Raw genomic sequence first — 24,545 nt, 5'->3', positions numbered from 1 at the left:
CACACTGGGCAGCAAAAGCTTAATCAAACTGTTAGAAATAACACATCACATATGTAACTTCTTACACAAGTTTTGTTTTGTTTTTTTTGTTTTAAACACTTTTACAAACACATATAACACTTACAGATAGAATCTTGGAATGTAATATAGGATCTGTAAACATTTCCAGTCTACCAGTTGTAGTAATAGTTCTTTAATTCCTGCATTTGGATAAAGTGCTTCATACATAAGGCTATTTGAGCAAAGCAAAGATACAGGATATTCCAGGCAGGCAAAATTCACACCCTCTGAACAAGATAGTTTCTTCTTGTCTCCCTCCAGCAGTTCTGAATAATTTATACCACTCAAAAATGCCCTTCTTCATATGCTCAGTCAGCCACAGCTCAGACTTCGAGCTAACACCTTAGAATCTTTCTTTTCCTTTTGTGCTGCTTAGGGGTTTTGATACTCACCTCTGCTTCTGACATAGCAGTAAGGGTTTCTGGCTTCAAGGCAAGTAGAGGAGAGAAAATAAGCACAAGGTGATAGGTAGCTTGTAACAGGGCGTAAGAGCTTACTGTGTGGTAGGAAAGTGAATGACTGGCAGCCGATACCTGTTTCATTATCTTGATCTATTTCCTGGTAGAAACTGTAAATTGCATGGTGAGGGAGCAAATTACCTTCTGTTCCTCCAGGAGTTCAGGCAGAAAAAGAATAAGTGCGGCTCAGGCTTGCACTTCTGTTTGCTATCCCCTCTTCTGCAGTCACTTCAATCCCTTTATGAAGATGCTTTCACCAGCACTGACTTCTAGCTTGTGCCAGAGTAGTGAACCTGCTGCAGCTATGGAGATTGGCATGTTTTAAGTAAGTTCTGTCCCCAGCTGGTGATCTTTGTCTTTTAGGAAACAGCTCAAACTGAAAATTGTAAATTAGCCTGTTACAAAGTGCAGGAATTACACCCTTGCATTAGCAAAGTAGAAGAGTAAAAGCACTGGGATGCAGCAAGGCACTGTTGAAAATATGTTACAACTTAGGAGAAGCAACTTGTAAGGAAGATGGAAGGAGAGAGAAAGAAGGATCAAAGATTAAGGTTGTACTGTAAATATAGTTTGGAAAGCCTTTCAACACACAATACTGGTCAAAAAGCCTGTATATTGCTACTTTACAGCTTGAAGCAGAGGAGATCTCAGGAGTGACAAAAGCATATAGCCCTTTTGATAAAATAATTTTCAGGCAAAGTTCAGGTTCTCGGCTGTTTAGTGCCCAGGTATGTCCATGACAGATTTGACACTGACAGAACAATTAGAGGCCTTTTCTACCGTTACTATTTTGCACACATGAAAGTCCCTGTGACTTTAAGCAATACACAGAAAGCTTCCATTCAAGAAGGCACATTAACTCTTTGGCGCTACATCTTGGAGGAGCATCAGTTCTTGGATAGGCAGCACACACTCTTCAATTGCTCTTCTGGTTTGCTTAGTGTTTATTGCAGTCTACCCAGCCACCAGCAACAGAACCAGCTCGCATTAAGTCTTGTTCTCACCCTTGCGTATAGCTAGGCTGTTCGCTGCAGAAGGCAATAGCATGGAGGTAACTAGAACTGTTTCCCCTACACTGACTAGGGGAGACTGACAACTGAAGTCATCTCGATTGATTCCCTGCTGCTTTCCTCTAGAGGAAGGAAGCTGTACTTGATGCTGCTCTCCGAGTCTTGACAGATCCCTACACTAAACAGAACAAAACCACTAAGGAAATCCCTCACATATGGAGGTAAACATCACAGTGCTATTTGCACACTGACTAGTCTCCCAAAAATAACGTTTGCAAACTACTGGTTGTGTGAAATAGCACATCCATGTACTTAGGAATGAGACAGAAGCTTGACAGTTCAGTATGAAATGAACTCTGAAAGTGCTGTTAGCTGTATCAGCTTTGAGAATACTAGGCCTCCGTTCTCAAAATACTACTTGAACAGAGTAAAACCAAGACAAGAAAACCTCATCCCCAAAACTGCTCTCCTCAAAGAGGCAAGGGCTGACAACAGAGGAATGGGTGTTCTCTCAAAACAACATAATTCCAGTTTCTTATAGGTCATGTGGTCTCTGTTTATCGTTGTTACAGTCTCCGCATTTGGACTGCAGAATTCTTGCTTTGAAGCAGAACAGGAAAGAGGAGTTAGTTTAAAGCCCAAATGTGGTTTTGGTGTTTTTCTGGTTTTTTGTTTTTAAATAAAGCCCAAAACTGAAACTTTTTTTCTACATATGAGAAGTACGAAGTTCCATTCGGGCTAATGCTTTGCAAATGCTCCTACAGAACATAGCCCAGTCACCTACCCCAGCCAGCCAAACTACACAGAAGATCCATCATACAGATACCAGATCTTGCCCCAAAACATAACAGTATTTTCAGTCTGGCTGTTCCCTCATTTAGCCTTGCTTGCCTGATGTGGTGAGGATGGGTACCAAGACTAACCAAGTGACAGGCCATAACCAGTCAGCACCTTCTAAAGGTGCTAGGAGCAAAGAGCATTTAAAAACAGGGTGACACGCTTTCCACACCACAATCTATCTTCCTAATCAAGACAAGGTCAGGCAGAAAAACCTTTTGTGCCGTTCTTGAGACAGTATCTTGTTACTGCACTGTAGAAACATCTCCCTCCCCAGCCAGTTTGCTCTTGAGCTTGTGAGCAGAGTCTCTTCTGCATCGCTTTGGAAATCTTCAGGAGAGAGAATCAGATCTGTCACAGCCATTTGCAGTTAATCTCTCTCGCTGGACAAGGCCAATACACAGTGAGGCAAGACTCAGAAGAGAGTTACCATTTAAATTGCTATAAAAAGCTCTTAATAATACATTCTCAGCAAGGCTGTTAAACAAGATACCCTACATACTCTTCAAGGCTCAACACCCAAGAAATTCACCCACATAAATGCACGTTACCACATTTTGAAGGGTATGTGTAATGGTTATGACAGTCTCATGAAACTGGGCAAGAAACTTCTTATCTTGCTCCTAGCTGAAGGAACTAACCCATAATTTTCACCTGGACTAAGAGCAGCTTCATGCTGCATTGAATTTTCTAAATTAAAAAGAAAAAAAGCTTTTGTGATTGGATGATTTAAATATATTTCCTGCTAATAGGGAAGTTCCTCAATGGGAAAATACTGTAATGGTTCCAGTTTGACAGTGAGCACTCATCCTTGTTAACGTGCTTCCTTTTTACCCGCTCAAAGAAAACGCTAAGAAGCCAAGTCTCAAATTCCCCTTTGGCAGCTATTTCGACCCCAGAGAAGTTAAGTTCAGGGGGGTCCTGTTCATGCAGAGTTTTGCTGCATACACTTGCAGTTCTCTTGTTATCGGCTTGTCTGGAGGATATGCACAATTTCCCCTAAGGTAACATAACATGCAAGTTCTCCTCCCCCTACCCTTTACCTCTAAGGGAAAGTCACCAGAGATACAAAGTGAAACATGGACAATGTTTAGTCCCTTTATCAGAGTCACAAATTGTTCTGAAAACCCCATTACCAAGGACCCTGCTATTTTGAGTTAGAGAACGGTCACTTCATTGTCTTCCCTTCTTCACAAACACACTCCAATGCTACCCACAGCCAGAAAAAAGAATGACAGTAACATCCTGATAAGTACTGATGAACTTTATCAGCATTGTGTCCCAGCCTGCTGGCGTAACAGGATACTTCACCTGATACTAGACCAAAGAAAACACCAGCCTTAGGCTCAGCAGCTCTCCAATAGTCCTGAACAGCTACTCAACAGATGGATGTCAAAACCCCCAGAAGAAAATAAACAAGCTACCTTGTAGCTGTTCTGCTCGTATAGTGGCAGTGGTTTACAATTAAGCAGTGTTTTATTCAATTATTTTCTCATTTATGCCAGGCAAACTCCTCTGAGTTCCTGAACCGAGTTGTCTTTGGCCCCAAACTGGAAAATACAAGCAAGTGCCTAGGCTGTCCTGCCACTGTGAACTGAAACACACTGACAGCACAGTCCGCCTAGCCCTGCTGAGAAAATTACCATCACACAGCAGCGCTGACCCCTGCCCAGCTGGGTTACGAATCCAACCACGCCATTCATGTATTCTGTGCTAAGGTCTAGCAGGAAGAAATCAAATCCATACACCTATCAATGAGGTGGGGGATGGCTTTCAGCTTTCCTTATGCACGCATGTCCCTAACACAGGATCTCCCTAGCTTAAAAGGCAATCCATCTCTACTACAAACAAGTGCTTCAGATATCCTGTTCATCTCAGCACTTCAGAGATGTGTCAGCGTGTGTGCAGATAAACATCCAAGGACTGTTAGTACAAGATGCAGAGGCATCAGCTACAACACCACAGCGCTCACTGCACCAGGTCACATCCTGACCCCATGAAGAGTGTCTGCAGGATGAACATCAGCTCTGCCCTAGAGTATTTAAAAATTAAGAGACTGTCTTTGTATCGGTATGTTCTGCCCCAAATCCAGTCTGTCTAAATTGGAGAGCAGCTCAAAGCAGCAGTATTTAAAAAAAAAAAAAAAAAAGCTGTTTGGAGGATTCATTCTAACATTTGGAGGTAGAGGTCCCACCCCTTCATTGACTGCACTTCTTGCTCCATGCTAGATGCTCAGAGCATTAATTGGAGAAGAAGTTTCCCTCTGGAGGTGACAATGGTGGAGTTGGCATACTGCTAGATCCCACGAAGAGGCAGCTTAGCTTCGGCTTCAATTCATTCCAAACTTTACTCATCTGTGAGTAGAAAATGAGAGAAGACAGGTATGACAACACAGAAGGCCATCATCTCACCACACCATTTTAGCAGTACTTTCAGTGTATTCAAAAACACAACACAAATTTGCTGAAGTGCTTTGGGAAAGTCCAGTGGACCCAGATTGTCCCTTTCAGACTGGTGCTACAATGCAGTGCTCTGAACGTTTTACTGAGCATGCAGGCTAAGGAATTTCCCATACCTTGGTCAAGCTCCTTCACTGAAGGGAAAGAAGGGAGCTGAAGGGGAAGAGACTTTTCTAATATAATGAACGTAAGAAAGTCTATATATGGGAATGCTGAAGGTCCTATTTAGGGGTTAATAAAAGGGAGCTCTTGAATTTCCAGCAAAACCCAGGAAGCTGTTCCTTGTCCTATAATTTCTGTGCAGCATAACAAAAAACAGATTCACCTAGCAAACACATTCAAATTCTCATTTGTAATTTGGGAAAAAGAATACAGTCCAGAAGAACTCACCTCTTTGTGACCCTGGATCTGGGAGTTGACAAAGGCCCCCAAAATGTGAGACGTGAGAGGCAGATAGATGTGGATAAGCTGTGTCTCCTGATGCAGGCAATAGAGAGAGAAGTAATTCCGCAGCTCCATGGTTAGGATAGCATTTTCTTGCTGAAAGAACAGAAACTCTGTGAAATACGTTGCCAGGAAGAGGGTGCCAAGGAGGTTCACTTGCAGCAGGAGAAAACAGCATTCCTCACCATACTAGCAATTCAAGCACATACCAAACCCCTAAAAAAGCAGTTCCTAAACCCATTTGATATGGCAACAACTGCACTTCCCATCCTGCAGACTATTGCTTTCCACAGCTCCTGCAAATGACATGTTGCCAAAGAGCCAGTAGTAGTAAGTGTTGCGGAAAACAAACGCATTTTCCATGCAGCACAGCAGGTAGCTCATATTACCCAAAGCACAAGTTACCCTTTCAGTCTAATGGCTTTCTGCAAATACGGCCGAGCTACACAGTGGCACCATTACAGGAGTCCAGTACTGCCCTTTGCTGTCCCAGGCACCTCCCCTACCTCCACAATCCGAGACTCCAATTGCTCCACAGATTCTGGTTCTTTGTTCTGCACAGTGGCACTCATCATCTGCTTCTTCATCATGCTGTACTTATGCAAGGCTCGCTGGTGCTTGTGCAATACCCCCTTCTCATGTCTTTCACACAGGTCCTTTACAGGAAAAGGAAAAAAAGAGGTACATAGTGGAAGCTAAGAGACAGCAAGCACACAAGCCAAGTACGTCAGGAACACAAACGCATAGTCACACTTTACGTAATTTCTATGCTGTTGATTTTTGTTTCTTTGCTTTCAAGAGGGTCAAAAAATGTTGGCAGTTAAGAATTCAAGAAACAAAACTGCTTGGACCCAGACCAGCGAGCTTAAGAGGCAATCTGAAGCATCACTTCTGCCAACATTTTGGATCTTATCAGGCCTCTTATCTCTTGCTTCCTTCTCAATATTAAGTGCTTGCAATTAACTGTGGTAAGAGCTTGCCAGTGTCCTATTTGCTTGCCAGTGTCCCATCCAGGCCTGGGAATGGCAGGAGAGGCTGCCACATACAGTTTCAGTAGGTGCTTCTAAAGAAAAGTGCCTTTGACGAGAAGATTAATATTAACAGAAATTCTTTCATTTGTAACTGAGCTCACGCCTCCATGAACAAACCCCTAGTGATCTAATTCACTGCTTTGACTCAAAAGCAGCCAAATCTGAAAAAAAGGTTAGCTGATCCATATAGTTCAAGCAGTCATATTTTTAAATTCCTTACAGCATTTGCTGTTTGCAAGTTCTTGTCACAAGATGAGCTGATCACTAAGGCTACAGAGCTAGCTACGGCCAACAGCCACTCCCCTCCCTCTGCCAGATGCCCAGTTTGCCTCTGAACTGGCCTCCCAGACAGTTTTCCATCCAGTTGGCGTTACACCCTCTAAAGAGCACAAGCTTGCGCTAAACAACTTTCTCATTGGCAGAAGAACAGCAGAGCTCACTTTATAGGACTGGAGTAAATCCAGGAAAAGGTTCAGCTTCTCCACCACATCATTCTCTTCCTGTTTACCCTAGAAAACAAGGAAAAAAGTACATTTTATGTAAGCCTGGCAAGAATCAACATCACAGTTCACATCCTTACACCATGCAAGCCCTCCACTGTATTCTCAAGGGCATATCAACACTTACACAAGCACATCAAAAATCTTTCAGATTGCACTGGCATGTTAAGTCTTCAGCAAGCAGAACAAAGATCTGACTGGAGCAGGAACAGCTTTTCCAACTGACTGATCATTCTAACAAGAAGAGTTAGTTTCACAGTCCTGTGTGTCAGTTTCTTTTGGCTCACTCTGCCTGGAATTTCTTGCTTTTGCAGATTCCTCCAATCTTTCATCTTGTAGTTATCTTACCAGGTAACTAGTCCATTAAAGTTATAAATGCCTGCATGTTCCCCATAACAGTTCATGCATCAGAAGTCAGAGATGAGACACCAAGCCAAATTTCACTACTTGTTTTTTTTTATTTTACAAAATCTGTCTTTTCTCCTGTATCAAAAGAGCTCTCCAGAGCATAAACTCTGGAGAAAAAGACCTGGTCTGACGGATCTATAAAAGCATGCTGAGTATTTTAACACAATGAGATGAAGTGAAGAAGAAACTATCACTATTACTTTTCCTTTCCAGACTGTCATGCTCTCACATTATTTTAACAGTCATTATCACACTGCACACTTACACAGGAACATGATGCTTCTGTCTGAAAGACTCCCATGTAATGTTTAAGAACATGAATGCCAAAATTTGATTCAGAAATTAGTTCTTTCAGATTCTCTGTAGCAGATTAATAAAACAGAATGCAGGACTTCTGGACAGCTCAGTACAGTAGTACAACTTAACCTGTCCAATAACCATTTGGAATAAAAATAGAAAGCAGGCTTTTCCCTCCTTTCCCTTGCCCATTATATTTTTTCCCCAACTTAAACACAGTCCAGGTTCTTCATTTGAAGAATGAACAAGCTTGAACAAGCGGGCTGGTGGCTGAGGATGTGAGTTTGGACTACTATTTTCCTTTCAACTCTTTAGAGTGCCTATGTCCACAGAGCTCATGATTCAAGATGAAAGACAGCAATGTGCTCGCTTTGTTTTACAAAAAGAAGGAAAAAAAAGGAAAAAGTAAAGAACTCACCTGCTGCACAGCCTTATCTGCCAGAAGTGCAAATTCAACAGACAGACCCTTCAAGGCTTGTTTCAGGGTCCCCCATGTGCTATTATTCAATGCAGCCCAGGAAGGAAGCGGTGTAGTGTCTGAGCCCAAAGCACTAGGAGGAGATAAGTAGTATTCAAATCTAGGAGACAAATTCCACTAAGCAGATACACTTATTTGCAGAGAGCCGTTCAGAGTTTAAAATCTGTTTAAATAGCGTGCAGTGCTAAGCTACTACTGCACAATCACAAATACAGAGCTGTGTATATACTGGGGGAAAAAAACACTAAAACCAGCACCTGAATGTCAAGGTATTGTATTTTCTTTCCTCTTTCTCTATGGAACATAACCTTAGTGGAAAGCATGCAACTTCTTCTTTTATAGTAGGAAAAATTTTATTATGACCTACAACATACATTGAAATGCCCATTCTTACCAGACTATTTGCAGGTAAACCTTAAAACAGTTTTCAGTTGTGAAAGAACAGCAGAAAAGTTCACAATAGCAAATCCTCTTCCTGCCAACCTACCTTAGCTCCTTTCCAAATATGAGAAGATCTGAGGCATTATCAATGGCTCGAGAAGCTATCCTCTCCGCACGGTCCCGAAGCTTATAGAAGCTATTATAAATATTTCTGATGAGCTCCCTGCTGGCAGCAAACTGGGCTTGTATGTCAGCTGGAAGGAAGTCCTAAAGAAACACAAGAGAGATTAATAGTGGACAAATCAGATGCACATTCACATATGTTAACGGTGGGCATACCATATAGTCAGAAGAGAGACAGGTTTCCCTCTCGCGCACGCTCTCTCATGCCATGCTGTAACAACCCTGAACAGATTAGCTTCACGATTGAGGTGTCCAAGTCAGATGTCATACAAATACTCCTAATTTGCAGAGGCAGAATGAGATTCAAATACCAGGTGTAGAGATTTGGCAAACTCCGTGATTCTACTATGCAGTTAAAATGGAGTTTGTGAGGTTTCAAGCTCACAGGTTCTGATCTGACGCTACTAGTAACTGCCAGCTCGGCAAAGTCAAGCATGTACTGAAAGTTCAGCTCTTTTTGACCTGTGTATCACTGGTAAAAGCCTGAATTAAGCTCCAGTTGCAAAACCTTCTGCTAGTATTGCAGGAACCTGAACAACCACTTGCTTTAAAATTGCCCAATGAACACAGCGAATGTCTATTTAAAAATCACCACAGCACTAATCACTGGGATAAAAAGATATACGGAGAACTTAACTAACTTCTCTATAACAGTCCAAATTACCCTCCCACAGGGAGACGACGACAGACAGAATGAGGGCATGAATACACGGGGAAGACATCAATCTAGATATTAGCTTTTAAATTGTACAGTATGTGAGTGAGTTTGTTATGCAAGTACAAGTAATCGCCAAGAAACATGTTCTGAGCAGGATTCATTATGTAATCTCCGTCATATTCATGTACCAGCATTTAGCCAGAAATGTCAGGCCCTTAAGAGGCAAACATTTATTTGATCTTTTTGATAAAAATACAAGTTTTAAAGTCCTTCAAACTTCAGAAACAACTGTCTCCTACCTAAGGTCTCCATCACTCAACAAATGCCATAACTGATCCACCTGGAGGAGAGCACCACTGAAACTGGAACAATATTTTGCAAGAAATTCACATACATACCTTGGCCTGGGTTGCTAATCTGCAAGTCATAAATTCATCTCCTACTCCCTGGACCAACTCTCTTAGCTTATTCTGTACATCCTGGAGAAGATACAGAATCAAATGAGCATGAAAGAACTAAGTAATGCACAGCAGTTCACACAGGTCTAGGACATATAGCAACAATAAGGCACAACTTAGCAGATACAGCTTTACCCAGGTTATATTTAATTTAAGAAAAAGCATTATACATATTCCCCTAAGAACAGTTATCATTTTCAAAATACTGTACTCCTGGCCTTGAGTGAAATTACCTTTCACTTTCCAGCTGTAGAAATACTTACTGAGAGAAAATTCTCATCACAAGAAGCAACAATCTGTAGGTCAAAAGCCATTCTGAACTCTGCCCAGCGAAGCAGTTACAGAGATATGCAAACCCAAGGCTATTGCTAACAAGTACTCACTGAGCCACTGAATGACAAGAAGAGTTTCAAGAGCACATCTTCTGAGAAAGGGGGATGTCGAGCCACCAGGTTTATAAAACGCTTCAGCGCTCTCCTCCTAGATTCTATGAATTCTCGATCAGCTACAAGAAGAAACATTAAATTTTAATTGATGCACCACATCATTATAGCTGCTCAGGAGAAGAAAGCACGCAGTCCAATAATTTCCTTGTGCTTATAACCCTTGCTAAAGCACTGCAACAAAACCAAAGAATGGTTGGTTACCTATAGTCTGTCAGCTCCCTAAAACAGAACTTTTGCACTGACCTCCAGAACAAATCCTTCTTCAAGTGGTTCTTTATATCTTACTGAAATCCAGCATACAAATCTATGTGTAGTTACTTCCACAGGTGGGTCAGGAAAGCAGGATGAACAACCGAGTCTAAAGCCTGAAGGCTCCACTTACAAACTGTGGGCATACAAAGATTCTTCTTCCTCTGCATCAATTCCACAGGTGGTCCCCAGAGGGGATCTCAGTCTGTTTCGTACTCGTGGGCACAACCCACTGCCTTCTTACCACCGCAAAGATCACTGCCACTTTCAAGGTGATCATCCCAGAAATTATTATGGGTTTTTTGCTCACTATGCTGAAAAACTAGCTTCAGTGTGCTGTACCTTCATCTGTCCCTACTCCATGCTTTTAAGCATTTTGGGGCTAGGAGAATAAAGGGGTTTTTTTCAGTTGTCTTTTTCAAGATCAGTACCCATCTTTTTCATACAAGATGTCAAAAAGTACTTTGGAAGACCAGCACAGCAATCTGCAGTATATCCATCCAGAGTCCTTACTCGTCAAACTAAAAAAGTTCCACTCATCGTTCTGAAACAGGAAGAATTTCAATCTGGCCACACTGCAGTAAGGCAGTAAATCAAAATTGCTGGAGTTTTTCAGGAAAGATGAACATTTACACTAAAATAAGATTGAAGGGAAAGAAAGCAGCACAGAATGAAATTAAAGGAATGCTCTTATCCATGACAACATTCTCATATCATGAATGGGTATTAGTCTTTTGCCTCAGTTTTAAGTTAGGTTTTGCAGCTGCATGGACCCTCTATAACAGGGGTCCTCAAACCTTTTAAACAGGGGGCCGGCATGTGGATGAAGTGGCAGGGAGTCATCTGCGGCTGCTTGGTTTCCCCCCCCAACCCCCGGTGGCAGGGTGGGGGTGGGTCTGTAAATACCGGGGGCTGGATTGAGGACCCTGGGGGGCCGTATCCAGCCCATGGGCCGTAGTTTGAGGACCCCTGCTCTATAACAACCCTTAGTACAGTATCACCCGTCAAATGATTTTTCTGTCATTAGGGTTGCAGATCTTGATTTTGCTTTGTAGCCTACATGGAGATTTCTGATGTCATCTACACACTTCCTACAAGATCTGCCTCAGTTTGCTGCTATCCTCGAAAATGAGAAGAGCAGATGACAGATGGATGAAAGCAGACCATCATGAAAATAATAGTGTAACTTAGTAGAGAAGCATAAAGAGAATATAAAGTGTGTAGCTTTGCCCATCCAGCTCTGGGTCCACGGAGGCCACAAGAGTCACACACCTATATTAATTCATCAAAACCTGTGCCCTTCAGTTCAATTTGTCAGTCTATTAACCCGTTCGGAAATAATAACTACCCATTCCATTTCCTTTCTCCTGTTCGTAGTTTCTATCAAGACCACTTACACAACTTTTCTATATGCAGAGTCACTGAACTAAAGGCAATCATCACTCTGCCTTAACACAGTTTTGGACTGTATTAAGGACTGTACTCCTAGCACAGTTTGGGAACTAATCCTATCAGTTTTTTCTTCAACATACAATATCTGTGGGAAGAAACGCACCAGTGAATGCACAGAAATATCAACACACCGGCAATGCAAGGAAATAACAGCGACTGATGAATGATATATATTGGTAGCTTCTTCCAATCATCCTCTCTCCACTGAGATTAATCAGAGAAAGTGACTTTGCTTACAAGTGTTGCATGAAGTGGAAATTCTGGAAATTCTGGCTGAGAACACTGAATCAGATCAAATTCAACAGACATGTTTTTGCAACCCCAGAAAAAAGGTCTTCACAATTTATGTTCCATCATAAGAATATATGAACAGTGAAGCTTTTCAGCACTGTTACTTTTCTTTGTTCCCATTCACTACACACACAGCTCTGCGCACTGTTTACTGATTCCCCTTTACTGCAGCAATACATGGACTCCTTGACTAACATTGATTGTTTATTGGAACAAGGTAAGTTTAGCAGCATGAGTGGAAGACCAGACAGTGAAAGGCTTGTTCTTTCACAGATAAAGTATAAAGCAAGACAGGATTTTTTACAGTTATGCAACATTTGAAATAATAGATGTTTAAAACCAGTATCAATATTTCAGATTACTGAAAAAACACACCTGAAGGAGCTTTAACATGCTTTCAAGTCTTGAGATACTTCATTGGTTCCTATTCTAACAGCTAAAATATACTTGAGTGAACTGACACTCTGATTCCAGCCTCAGTTTTTAGCTTCTGGTTATCCTAAGCCAATCAACAAGCTCATTTTAGAACAGGAAAACCAGAAGTTTGATCGCTCTTTTAAGGCAGTCGGTTTATCTGCCAGATGCCTTTTTACACATAAATTGAGAAAGCGTAATTCCACAGCCTGCATGGTCATGCTGCTGTGCAAGGTGATACTGTTACAGGCAGTGCTGAAGCTGTTCACTTCTCACCACTGTTCACTAGTCCTTTTTAGGCGTGTGTGAGGTCAAACCCCAACATTAACTCAACAGGATCAAGTAGGCTCTCACTGGAGAAGCAATTTTGTTGGTTTTACACAATCAGCTCCTCTGCAGTTTTAGGCCTTTTCATATAGATTTTTAATATTTTTTTTAATCTCTATTTTCTGTTGCTATAGAAAAACAAGGAGATTTCCACAAATCTTTTCTATTCTGAACACTTCACAAAACAACATGCTACAATACATACTACAGCTGTTCAACAGTATGGTAGCAATTCTGCACTGGTAGCACTGCAGCACTGATCATTGTAAGCTATTTTCCTAAAAAACAGTACCTACAACTCTGCCATGCTCTTGTGCAAAACTATGCCTCAAATCTTACCAAAAAAGATTACATCCGAACTTCCATGGAAAGAAGCTCCACTGAAATTTTACGTTAATATCTTACCTATAGGGAATTTCTAGGGTGGCATTAATTCACACCTCCAAATTGTGTATCATAACCTCAAAGCTGTTTTCTGAGCCAAGCAGAAGCAAAGACTTTCAGTCTTTAAACATTTCTCTTCAACAGTTATCACCTTGATCACACCTGCACAGTGACCCCTCTAGTCAAAAGAAAGACCCAGGTTTACCTCCCAGCATCCTCTTTGGTGGAAGTGCTGGCACCATACGATATGGGAACTTCTGAAGCAGCATCTCATGGAACACCACAAAATCATTGTATCGCCTGTAGACTGAACATTTGAATCTCTGCAATTAAGAAAAGAGGGAGAATAAATCAATACACAGGCTTGGACAGTCAGCAGTATTTCTGTATTTTGGGGTTTTTTTTGCAATCAGCTGCACTAAAAACAAAACGAAGAAAAGAAAGAAAACACACCCAGACTGCAGAAAGGATGTATTTGTCTTCAGAGGTCTTGTGGTGGGAAGGTGAGAGAAGACTCCAAAGGCAGCTACCTTGTGATTATGAATAGAGATGGCATTCTTCTAACTACAAGTATACTGGGTTTGTGTGGCAAGGTTTTGGTAGCAGGGAGGCTACAGGGGTGGCTTCTGTGAGAAGCTGCTAGAAGCTTCCTCCATGTCCGATGGAGCCAAGGCCAGCCAGCTCCAAGATGGACTCACCGCTGGCCAAGGCTGAGCCCCATCAGCAATGGTGGCAGCACCTCTGGGACAACAGATCTAAGGAGGAGGAAGAAAACTGGGCAGCAACAGCAACTGCAGCCAGAGAAGGGAGTGAGAGTATGTGAGAGCAGCAGCCCTGCACCCCCAGGGCAGCGCAGGAGGAGGCCGGGGGTCTCCAGGCGTCGGAGCAGGGATTCCCTGGCAGCCCGAGGGAAGCCCATGGAGAGGCAAGCTGTGCCCCCAGCCCGGGGAGGTTAACAGGGGGGGGGGGGGGGGGGGCTGGAGGGGGGGCAGATCCCCACCTGCAGCCCATGGAGGACCCCGTGCCGGAGCAGGTGGGCGCCCGAAGGAGGCTGTGACCCCATGGGAAGCCTACGCTGGAGCAGCTCCTGGCAGGACCCGTGGGCTCATGGAGAGAGGCCCAGGCTGGAGCAGGTTTGCTGGCCGGGCTTGTGACCCCGCGGGGGCCCAGGCTGGAGCAGCCTGTTCCTGAAGGGCTGCACCCCACGGATGGGACCCAGGCTGGGGCAGGGGAAGGGTGTGAGGACCCTCCCCCTGCGGAGGAAGGAGCAGCAGAGACAAGGAGTGATGAGCTGACTGCAACCCCCATTCCCCGTTCCCCTGCGCCACTGGCAGGGAGCAGGGAGAGAAAATGGGGTGAGGCTGAGCCTGGGAAGAAGGGAGGAGTGGGGGGAAGGCACTTTAATATTTGGTTTTATTTCTCCTTATCTTACTCTGATTTAACTGGTAATAAAATTAAACTAATTTCCCTGAATCGCATCTATTTTGCCGGTGACAGTAACTGGTGAGTGATCTCTCCCTGTCCTTATCTTGACCCACGGCCCTTCCATTGTTTTCTCTCCCCTGTTCAGCTGAGGAGGGGAGTGGTAGAGCAACTGTGGTGGGCACCTGGTATCCAGCCCAGGGTCAACCCACCAATACAGTTCTATGGAGCATAAGATTTTCAGTGAAGTAATATTTCATTCACACACAAGATGAAAGAGACTACAAAATGGAGAGGAAGAGGTTTCCCAAGAAGTAACAAATATCCTTAAATCTGCTGTGGTTACATACCATTACTCCCTCAAACTCTCTGGTCTTCCAAATTAGACAGAACATTTAGGTACAGTGCTGACACTCTTAAAGTGCTCTGGACAGCTCTTTTCTGCAGAAGTACTGCAAATCCCTGAGCTCTAAATCAGTTTCAAATCCAGAGGTGGCACGTTAAGTATTAGCCCAAATGACTGATGTTTTAAATGAACCTCACAAGAGAGACACCTCTTGCTGATGTTAGATCTATAAACAAAGATTGAAAGTTCCCTTAAAACCTTAGTCCTTCACTCTGCATTTCTTAGATCAATATATAGAAAAGGCCAAAGAAACTGTTTTTTCATTCCAAAAGGAGTTAGGTAGCAACTAGAACAAGACACTTCAGTAGAAATCCTTTAAAAATAATAAATAAAGAAATAACCCACAACCTCCCACATTATTACTACAGATTTAACTACTGGAGCTAATAAGGACTACACAACACCATTCATTCTCACTACACTTGCATTGCATATCATCCACCACTTATGGTGGCACTACCAATTTTCAAAAATGAAGCATCTAACTGGAACACAATGCACACAGCCCACAGGGCCGCCCTCTGTCTGCTCTGAAATTGGATGTTGATTTGTGTTGCAGATCTCAGATGAAGCTCAAGGCCAAGCTATGCTTCTTTTTGAGGAAGTATCATTCTACAGCTACAAGTGCAGGAGAGATGGCAGCAACTGAAAGGAACTGGTAATGGGTTCCTAAATTCAAAACGCAGAGAGACAACCAGGGTCACCGAGTCCTGTGCCCTGAAATCACAGGCAAAAATAAACACCAAGTCCTAGAAAGCCCACAGAAGCATTCAGTGTGTCTGCCCTTTCCCCCTCAGAACTGCCACAAACATCTGTAAGTTTGTCAGTCTAAAACATCCAAAGCCCCAAACGCCACTACAGACAAGAGACCCAAACATGTCACTGAGTATGTACAACAGTGACTACAACAGTTTGAGCACTACTCAACAACTGATGTTTTGGTGGCCTGGGATATGCAAATTGCTCATGGTCTACTTCGAAGATGACATTTCCTTCTTGAAAAAACACACAAAAGCTACTGGAGAGCTATTTCATTGCCCACTCTATAAGTAGGAAAAGATATATCATCTTCAATTCTTTCTTATACCAAAGAGAGAAACCTACAGGTCAGGATGAGGGCAAGTAAACTGGAAGTGGCCTAGACTCTGCAGAAGGATTTGCAGGACCTTTTCTGCTGATAAAGGATTTTAGTTTAGCACTCCCAATACAGTTTCTTCACCAGTGCAAAACAGTTTGAAATATCCAGTCATCTACACCAATCCGTTACAAAAACATTTGGCTTTCAGTGTTACACATCTGCTTTTGTACAGAGCTCAGGTTTCAAGCGAGTAAACTAGCAGACAATCCATCACACCTCAGTCAGAAGATGCTCCATACTGCAGAAGCCCATGTCAAGAAAGCATAGTGCTACTGCATTAAGCCCACACAACTGGCCTACTCAAAACCAGCCTCACACAACACATCTATCAAATTAGTCAAGACTTTGCCAACAGCAGCTGCACAGACATTCTTAAGAAGACACATTCTCATTAAAAACAATGCTTGGTCACATTACCTTGCTGGAAACCTCATATTCCACATGTTTCAGAAAAAGACCCTTCTTCTCAGGTATAAGCTCCACCTGCACACTATCCTTGCTCAATAGTTCTTGTAGGGTGTGGGAAAGCAGCAGTGGATTTCCCTGGGGTGCCTGCATTAGAAACTGTTCCGGTTCCCTCGGTTCATTTACTGGAGGCTTTGCCAAATCTAAAAGACAAAAAGGGAAACACAGCCCAATAGACTTGATAAGATAAAGTAAAAGCAGTAGCCTTAAAAATATTCTGTTCCCTTGCTCAGCATGCCCACGGTGGTGCAACACAACCAGAACAGTCAAACCACTCCCCTGGGAGGCGATGCTACCTCGCACACGTTCAACATTGGTACCTCCCTCTTCACAACACCCAGGAGCACCACCAATTACACCGAGTCAGAAAGACATCTCTGCTAAGCAGAAGAATCATCACAGGCCGAATTTGTTCTGTGAATCAGCTAAGAGGCCTGCGTTTCCTGTCTGCCCAGCTCCCACCACAGCAGGATCTGCCAAAATGAACGAAACCCTAGCTCAGCACTTTTGGATCCTGCCTAGAACAACTCATGGAAGGAAAGAAAATGTGTTATTTTACAGTGCTGCAAAATTAATGTATTAAATTTTACATGTCATTACAAAGGAAGGAGACAATTCATCTGACATGATTTTATTAAACTCTACAACAGTATGCTAGAGTGGGTGTGAATTACAATAATTTACTATGTCAATATGCTTAAGTTCAAGAGCAGGGGAAAAAGGTTCCTAATAAGGGCTACCAACCCAACAATTCCTCAGTCACAGCAAGCTCTGGCAAAATCTTTCAAATACACCTATTCCACTGCTTGTAGCTAACAAACAAACAGCTTTTGACAGTGAATTCAACCATAGCTGGACAACTTTGGACAGAGATTCAAACTGATTCTCAGCCAGAAAGAAAAGTGAAAAAAGACGGCTCTTAAGAATATGGCACTAGAGGACAAACAACATTAAAGAAGGGGCAAAGATGATGATTCAGAGTACTCTCTTATCGAATGACTGACTGCAGCCCATTATCTCAACTTGACTTCATAACCACATTATACAACTGTAAACTAAGCTTACATTGTTTTTCAAAGCAATCCCTTTTTTTCCTACCCATTTCACACATAAAAATCAGGATGAAAAATGTGGACATAACCCTGGAATCTATTCAACTCATACCTGAGTTCTGTTCTCCAGTCTGGAACAGGTGGATTGCTTCCTCTCTGTCTATGTTTAAGAGGGATACTGCAAGAAAGTTCTGTTACAAAGCAAGTTAAATCCACTGATGAAAAATTACCTAGAAAAGCTAGGCAGTATTCATCACCCTTTCTTTGCCACTGTACAGAACGCACACCCCTTCTTAGATATATTTAAAATGTTTAGGTCACAGGAAGACAGTAACACTATAGAAGCAAGAACCATTTCTTTAAGCCTTGATATGTAGTTCTGAAAGTTGGTAATTGTGTTAACAGATTAACTCGGGGAAGATAAGAACTCATAACCTTAACTTGAAAGCCCGGGCCTCCTCCTGATAAGGATTTCCCACCTGCTCCTTCATGTGTTGCAGGCCCTAATAAATGGAAAAAACAGGTAATCTCCAATTCCCCAGATACACAGCTTCAGAACAGACACTTGGGTTTTGGTTGCATAAAATGGCTTAAGGAAACCAAACCAAATCCAGGACAAATGACCTTATCCCACATGTCTCATCAGGCTTCAGATTCTTGCTAATGTGACTCAGAGAAGCAAGTCTTAACACCTCTGCTTTAATGGACTAATAATGTATCACCTGCTAACCCCACCTACACAGCAGCTTCTAAAATGTTCCAGCTACCTGCCAGAAATTTGTGGTAAGATAACGCAAGCTAATTCAATGTTGACAAGGGATACTGCTGGATAAAGTGATAACTTATCTGGATGGCCACTTTTCAGATAGATGCTGAACTGAGAAGGAAGAAAGAAAACGCAGAATAGAGACAGCAAGGCAAAAGATTTTCTAGTGTAGAAAAAACCTTGCCCACCTGACCTTTTACAGGGCAGCAAGGTATAACAAACCACACTATCATGAGGAAGTGTAAAAAATACAAACAAAAAGAACTATGGAAAGCCTGAGACAGCCTCGCTCTTCTGAGCAGCGGTTCTCTGGGTACACACCCTCGTAATTCTTGGGTTTAATTGCTCAAGACACACCAGTGAAATGCAACATGACACAGGCGATTTTGTTACTCCTTCAGCGCACACAGAGAATTCCACAGTCCTCCGTGATGTTAAACCACTGGCTCAGGCTGCCAAGGCAGTCACTGTGAGCTAGCCTCCCAAAGAGGGGCTAGCCAAAACGCAGCCCACCTATTTCCCCAAGAGCAGCGCCGATCTGTGCTAACACAACGCTCCTGCCTGTTGGTTCACTCTCCCTGCTTTGTGTCTTTCTGCTGGCCAACCAACAAAGCAGGGCTTTCACAGCACAAACAGTTCCCTGAACTGGGGCTCAGCACCAGCTGGTAAACTACTGAAACTCCTGGTGGCAAAAGACAGGTAGCAGGGGAAGAGAGGTATAGGATGAACCACGAATCCTTCAGTATTTCACCTCTAAGTCCTGGAACCTGCAGCATGATCAACCACGCTGATGTTGAGAAGGACCCTCAGATTCATTACAGTGATCCAAACCCACATTACCCTGTAAGACAACTACAGAGCGAAGCCCCACAGAGGGATCCAGACAAGACTCAACATTCCTGTGAAAATTCAGTCGTGTTGCTCTTTGCATTTGTAATACTTCACCAATTTTTCATCAATTTATTCCCTAAATTTGCTTTCTAAAATTCACCCACAGGAGATACCTTCTCTTTATCAGCAGTTCACACACTTGGCTCCTCCTGAAATATTTTGTAGCTTCTTTACATCTCAACCTTGCCTAACTGTGTGAAATCATACAAATCAAACAACCACACAAACAAGTCTGAATAATTACTCTTTAATTAATAATCTCAGCATGTTCCATATCAACAAGACTGCTACTCACAGTGAATTTACACCCTCAAACAGTGGTCTGAGAACAGAACAAAATCACTTTGGAACAGCTGTTAACCTGTTTTAGGAAAAGCTTATCACGGTGTTAACACTAACCCTACAGAGCAATATCTACTGAAACTATTCTTCAGCCCATTTTCCATTCTACTTAGTAAAGAGTCAATTCAGGAACAGCCTCAAGAGCCCTGGCCAGGAATGGTGGATAATAGTGGGAACTCATTGGTATGAGCTCCTGTGTTCAACCAGCAAAAGGATTTACACACATTGTAACAAAACACTTAATGCTTCCCATCACGCACTCTCTGCTGGAGAACGGCTAATTTTGAAAACATTCCCTTTGGTTTCAGCAGATCATCATCTCGTAAAGTTTATATACTTAGAGCAGCAAGTGAATACAGAAATGAGGTATGGAATGGTCCCCTGGAACACAGGGAAGCAGATAAAATAAAAATAGGCTTTTTTTGTGCAAGTTAGGCTTTTGTTACTGCAGATTTTCTCAATCTGTTGTCAGTTAAGATACCAGGAAGTAGCCTGGTGCAACTGAAAACAATTTGATATAAAAGTGAGCAAGATTATATACATGCATACGTATCCAAACAAGAACCAACAAGATAACAAGAAATAAAAGTTTAAAGAAGCATTCAAAGCATGGCCTAATTTTTGTTTGGTTGCAAAAGAAAACAACTATGAAAACACTGCATTATACTTCTTTTGTTGGTTTTTCGGTAACAAGTCAGGTAGCCTTTGGACTGAAAGGGGTTGAGAAACTCACCCAGAGAACAACCAAACAGAAACCTTCGCTACTTTATACCAGCCATTTCACGCTTTAGTTAGCACCCAACATTCATTACTCCCATTCATACAACTCGACTACAATCTACCCTCCACAGAGTTACCAGCTTTTTCAATCAACATTTCTAAAATCACACATTTATGAAGCGCAAAGTAGAATTTCAAGTGTCTGGTTAGTTGCACACAGGTTTTACAGGAGAGTAAGCACACACAGTAGAGAAGGGCAGTGCAGGGACTGGAAGTGTAGGTGGTAAATCACAACACAGATCTCCCTTCCTTAAGTTCTGCCAACCAAATCTGGAGACCCTATCTCCTTTTCACAGATGGCTGCTATCAGCTAAATTTATTAGACACACTGAAATGGGAAGCACCACAGCATTACTTGTTACATTAGTCACAGATTTTCTAGAAGGAGAAAGGAGTCTGAAAGGAAGCAAAGCCTTTACGAAGAACAGCCGAGATTTCTTCCTCCTCATCACAGGCCACAGCCATGTGGAGCAGAGGTGAGCCAACTCACAGGAAACACAGGGGACTACGAGGACCAACTGGTTTTGTACGCAGATACCTCAGATTTCTCCCTGGCAAAAGTGAGGGCTCCACTACAAACTCCTTGGCCATGAATATTAAAGCAGCAATGTAAATATCATTAATCAGCATTTCCCTTTCCTTTCTGTCTTCTCATGAAAAGCCTCAGGAATTATGGAAATGCCTTTCCCCCTTATTGTGTCAAACACATTCCTCTGTAATTCCAGAATTCAGTGTCCACATCAACCTCTCCAAAAACTGGTGCAGATTTCAACTACAACTTCAGACAGATTCCCTTCCCCGCTTTTTTTAAAAATTCTTACATAATTTGAAATTCCCTAAAAACGAGAAAAGAAAAACAGAAGTCTGACCAGAAAAAAAAAAAAAAAAAAGCAAACAAAACTTTCTTCCTATTAAAAGCTTTAAATATTTTTTGAGACAACTGGATGGGACCTGTCTGGGTTTTTTAAGGAATTTTAAACCATGCAATTCTTATTTAGAAAGGAGCACAACAAAGGGATTAGTCTATTTTATCTAACAAAGCTAACTGATACAAAGATCCACGTTCAACACGGAAGAGGTGTCCTTAATGACTATGTACAAGAAAAGCAATCATATTTAGCATCACTCTAATTAAGAGATGGTGCAATAGTGTCCTTCCTTCTCTCTCCAAACAATTCACTTGTAAATACAAGCTATCCAATAAAAACCAAGACAAGATAAAATAATACACACACTATCATAAAATTAGATGTTGAAAAACAGGCTCTAACATTTTTTTCTCATTAAAAAACAAAACAAAACAAAACCAAAAGCATCTTTCTCAGCACAGATGTTAAATATGCATCCTATGCTAGCTGGTCAGGGATTTTTTGAGCTGGTTTTTTTTTTTTTTTTCTTTTGGTTGGTCATTTCCCCCCCCCCCCCATTGTTTTTGAGGTGTTGGGTGTAGTTATGGTTTTCGGGGGGGGGGGGGGTGTCTGGTGATCATTTTGGGGCTGTTTCTAATTTTAAGATTGCTCTTCAGCACTTCGTGCTTTCCAAGACAAAACAGAGAAGTAATAGCACAACTGAAAAATAGCTGAGGCTACTAAGCTTTTTTTCATATTCATTAAAAAGCACTAGCATCTCTGCATTCCCCTACAGCTGCAGACCTCAACTGCTTCTTAAAATATTGCAATCACATACTACAGCAGACAAAAACTCCAACACCACGTTATCTCCTTCCAACGTCACGCAGTAAATCTGTGTGACAGAACAAAGAACTAACTTTAAGTCTAGTGCCCTGTTCTTTTAACTATGCTGTTAGATCAAGTGATTAATTAAGCGATTTCCCAAGTCTGGGAATACAAGGAACACATTCCACTCACAAGCCGGCCACAGAACCATAGTCCCAAACTGCAGCAAACACAATGAAGTGATATGGAGCTACACTCACTGGAGAAATAACAGGATTACGGGCGAAAAGTTCGAGGAATGTTCCCAAAGACTACACAGAGACAAAAAGTCAAATCCTCACCAGAGTGGTTTCCCAGCTCACAATGGAAGATTGCTAAACCACCATTTTTCACACCCAGCTCTAACAAAGAGGTTGGAAGTGTAAAAATGCACATCCAAAAAGGTAACCCAACAAGCATTAACACATACAACTGTTTTCCAGGAAACTTTTACAAAGGCATTTTAGCTTAACTACAGAGCTGCCAAGTTTCCACAAACATCCTTCCTTACGCAGGTCAAGAAAATCCCACCAGAAGAAATGGTTTATCATTTTGTGAAATTGTTTATCACTTTGTTTTGCTTCTCATCTTCCTCACACATTTCTCACCCTCTAAATTACACTTGATCTTAGCATCTCAGCATTTAAGAAATGGTGTGCCTCTCCACACACTACAGTCTCCCAATGGTCTTCTCAACATTTTAGTTAGAACAAGCTCATTCACATCTCAAATTCTGTTGAAAAGCAATCCTCAAAGCTCCCCTCCTTTGGTATCAGTTCCACATGTGACTGATAAATTTCTCTCCATCAGTCTGCACCAAGCCACTAAAACTCGAAGGTTGTTGGGAAAATCAGAGTGGTTATGTGCAGATTCTACTGTCTGTAACTGGTACAGCTCTGCCTCCTGAGCCCTCCTACAGGCTGCACAGACAGTTAAAGATTTACCACTAAAAGAAAAGGAGACACCCCCCTCCCTCCTGAGCCAACACACCTGGATTAGCTCCCTGCAATCATTGCAAAAACAGATTCAAATGGAAGCAAAGAAAAAAATAAATCAATACTAGCGACTTTGCAAAACTGACTTTAATGCACTGGACATCATCAGTTTTCTTTTCTCTCTTGATTATGTTAAAATACTTTTAAGCCTGCAAAATAAAAATGACAGCATTTGCATATGTCATCACAGGTGGGCATCAGTGATCCCTGTCAGGACTCTCATTACTTCAGGAGATGTAGATCCTCCTAGAATATGCACAGACAAGATGCCAATCTCCAAAAAAAGTTACGTATGGGCATGAAACTTTCAGGATCACTGAACCAACATCACAATGCTAGAAATAAACACATTCCTGCTTTCACAGCATTATTTTTCTTTTGCTAAGATCATTAGATACCTTCTCTCAGTGGTCACAAGATCATCTTTGTCAAAGAAAGGCAAGTTTTCTAAATAAAGCTGAGCAGATCAGACAGTTACAGAAGCACCATCATCAGTGCGGAAGTTAATCAGATCAAGAATACTCAGAGACAACTGTTTTATCTCTACAAGGCTCCTGAAGCAGATGGTAAATCCATAATAGACATACCTGAACAAGCTCTCTCTTTGGTACAGTAGGACATTTTTTCCACAAAGGCTGCTGTTCAATATCCCAATATCTTACATCAGTCCTGGACAGAAATATTCCAAAATAATTTATTTATAAGCATTATCTGCATCAGGAGCATCACAGGCCTATCAAAAGCATACTCACATTGGATCCTGAATATAATCCAAGCAAACCATCTTTCCCTGCATAACCCACTTGAAATCTCTATTAGTTCTTCTTTCCAAACAGAGGGGGGGAAACACCAAACTACTTTGCACAGAGCAGTAACTGCCAGTATGAAACTTCAGCCACTTTAAGTGAACTTGGAAGAGCTGTATTATCCCGCTGCCCTCAGTTTAACTGTTAGGAGCCTACCACGTTGTTTTCTTAACTCTCCCAGGAGCTCCCTCCACTTCTCAATTCACAACCACCGCTGGCGGCGTTTGCTGGGAGCTTGGGCACCCCGGGCTCGCCTGCACCTCCCCGAAGCCCCAGCGCTGGGCGCTGCCCTGCCCGCTCGGTCCCGGCTCAGCCGCTGCGGGGCCGCGGACCCCGCCCGGGGCTCGCTGCCGCGGCGCCCACCGACCCGCTCGGCCCCTGTGCCGTGCCCCGAGGCCGCTGCGGCGGGCGGGGAACAGGGGGACGAAGCCAAGTCACCCCGGCGCCCACAGGAGCGCCCGGCCCACGGCGCTGCCGAGGGACGGCCCCGGCCGAGCCCCCCGCCGCGGGCAGCTGAGCGGCCGGCGGGCACCGGGGCGCCA

At 42.6% G+C, this 24,545-nt stretch overlaps 1 protein-coding gene across 3 annotated transcripts in view; it reads right to left on the bottom strand.

Moving 5' to 3' along the window:
* Positions 1 to 69: 69 nt before the first annotated feature.
* The window catches only part of SNX8 (sorting nexin 8), a 29,046-nt gene continuing 4,570 nt past the window's right edge, over positions 70 to 24,545 (bottom strand). For 2 of the 3 annotated variants that reach the window (XM_027803928.2, XM_055706738.1), the window contains exons 2-11: positions 16,609 to 16,799; positions 13,431 to 13,548; positions 10,046 to 10,167; positions 9,603 to 9,683; positions 8,470 to 8,630; positions 7,923 to 8,055; positions 6,740 to 6,808; positions 5,775 to 5,924; positions 5,215 to 5,364; positions 70 to 4,719 (exon numbers count right to left, since the gene is read on the bottom strand). In XM_027803928.2, coding sequence (XP_027659729.1) covers positions 4,606 to 4,719; positions 5,215 to 5,364; positions 5,775 to 5,924; positions 6,740 to 6,808; positions 7,923 to 8,055; positions 8,470 to 8,630; positions 9,603 to 9,683; positions 10,046 to 10,167; positions 13,431 to 13,548; positions 16,609 to 16,799 — 1,289 coding nt within the window. In that variant the 3' untranslated portion in view covers positions 70 to 4,605. Of the gene's footprint in view, positions 4,720 to 5,214; positions 5,365 to 5,774; positions 5,925 to 6,739; positions 6,809 to 7,922; positions 8,056 to 8,469; positions 8,631 to 9,602; positions 9,684 to 10,045; positions 10,168 to 13,430; positions 13,549 to 16,608; positions 16,800 to 23,784; positions 23,867 to 24,545 lie in introns of all 3 variants that reach the window. The other variant, XM_055706740.1, reaches the window with a different exon arrangement.

Source organism: Falco cherrug, chromosome 4, assembly GCF_023634085.1.
Source record: "Falco cherrug isolate bFalChe1 chromosome 4, bFalChe1.pri, whole genome shotgun sequence".
In the NCBI taxonomy this organism is placed as follows: Eukaryota; Metazoa; Chordata; class Aves; order Falconiformes; family Falconidae; genus Falco; species Falco cherrug.
This window is presented reverse-complemented; position numbering and strand designations above follow the sequence as displayed.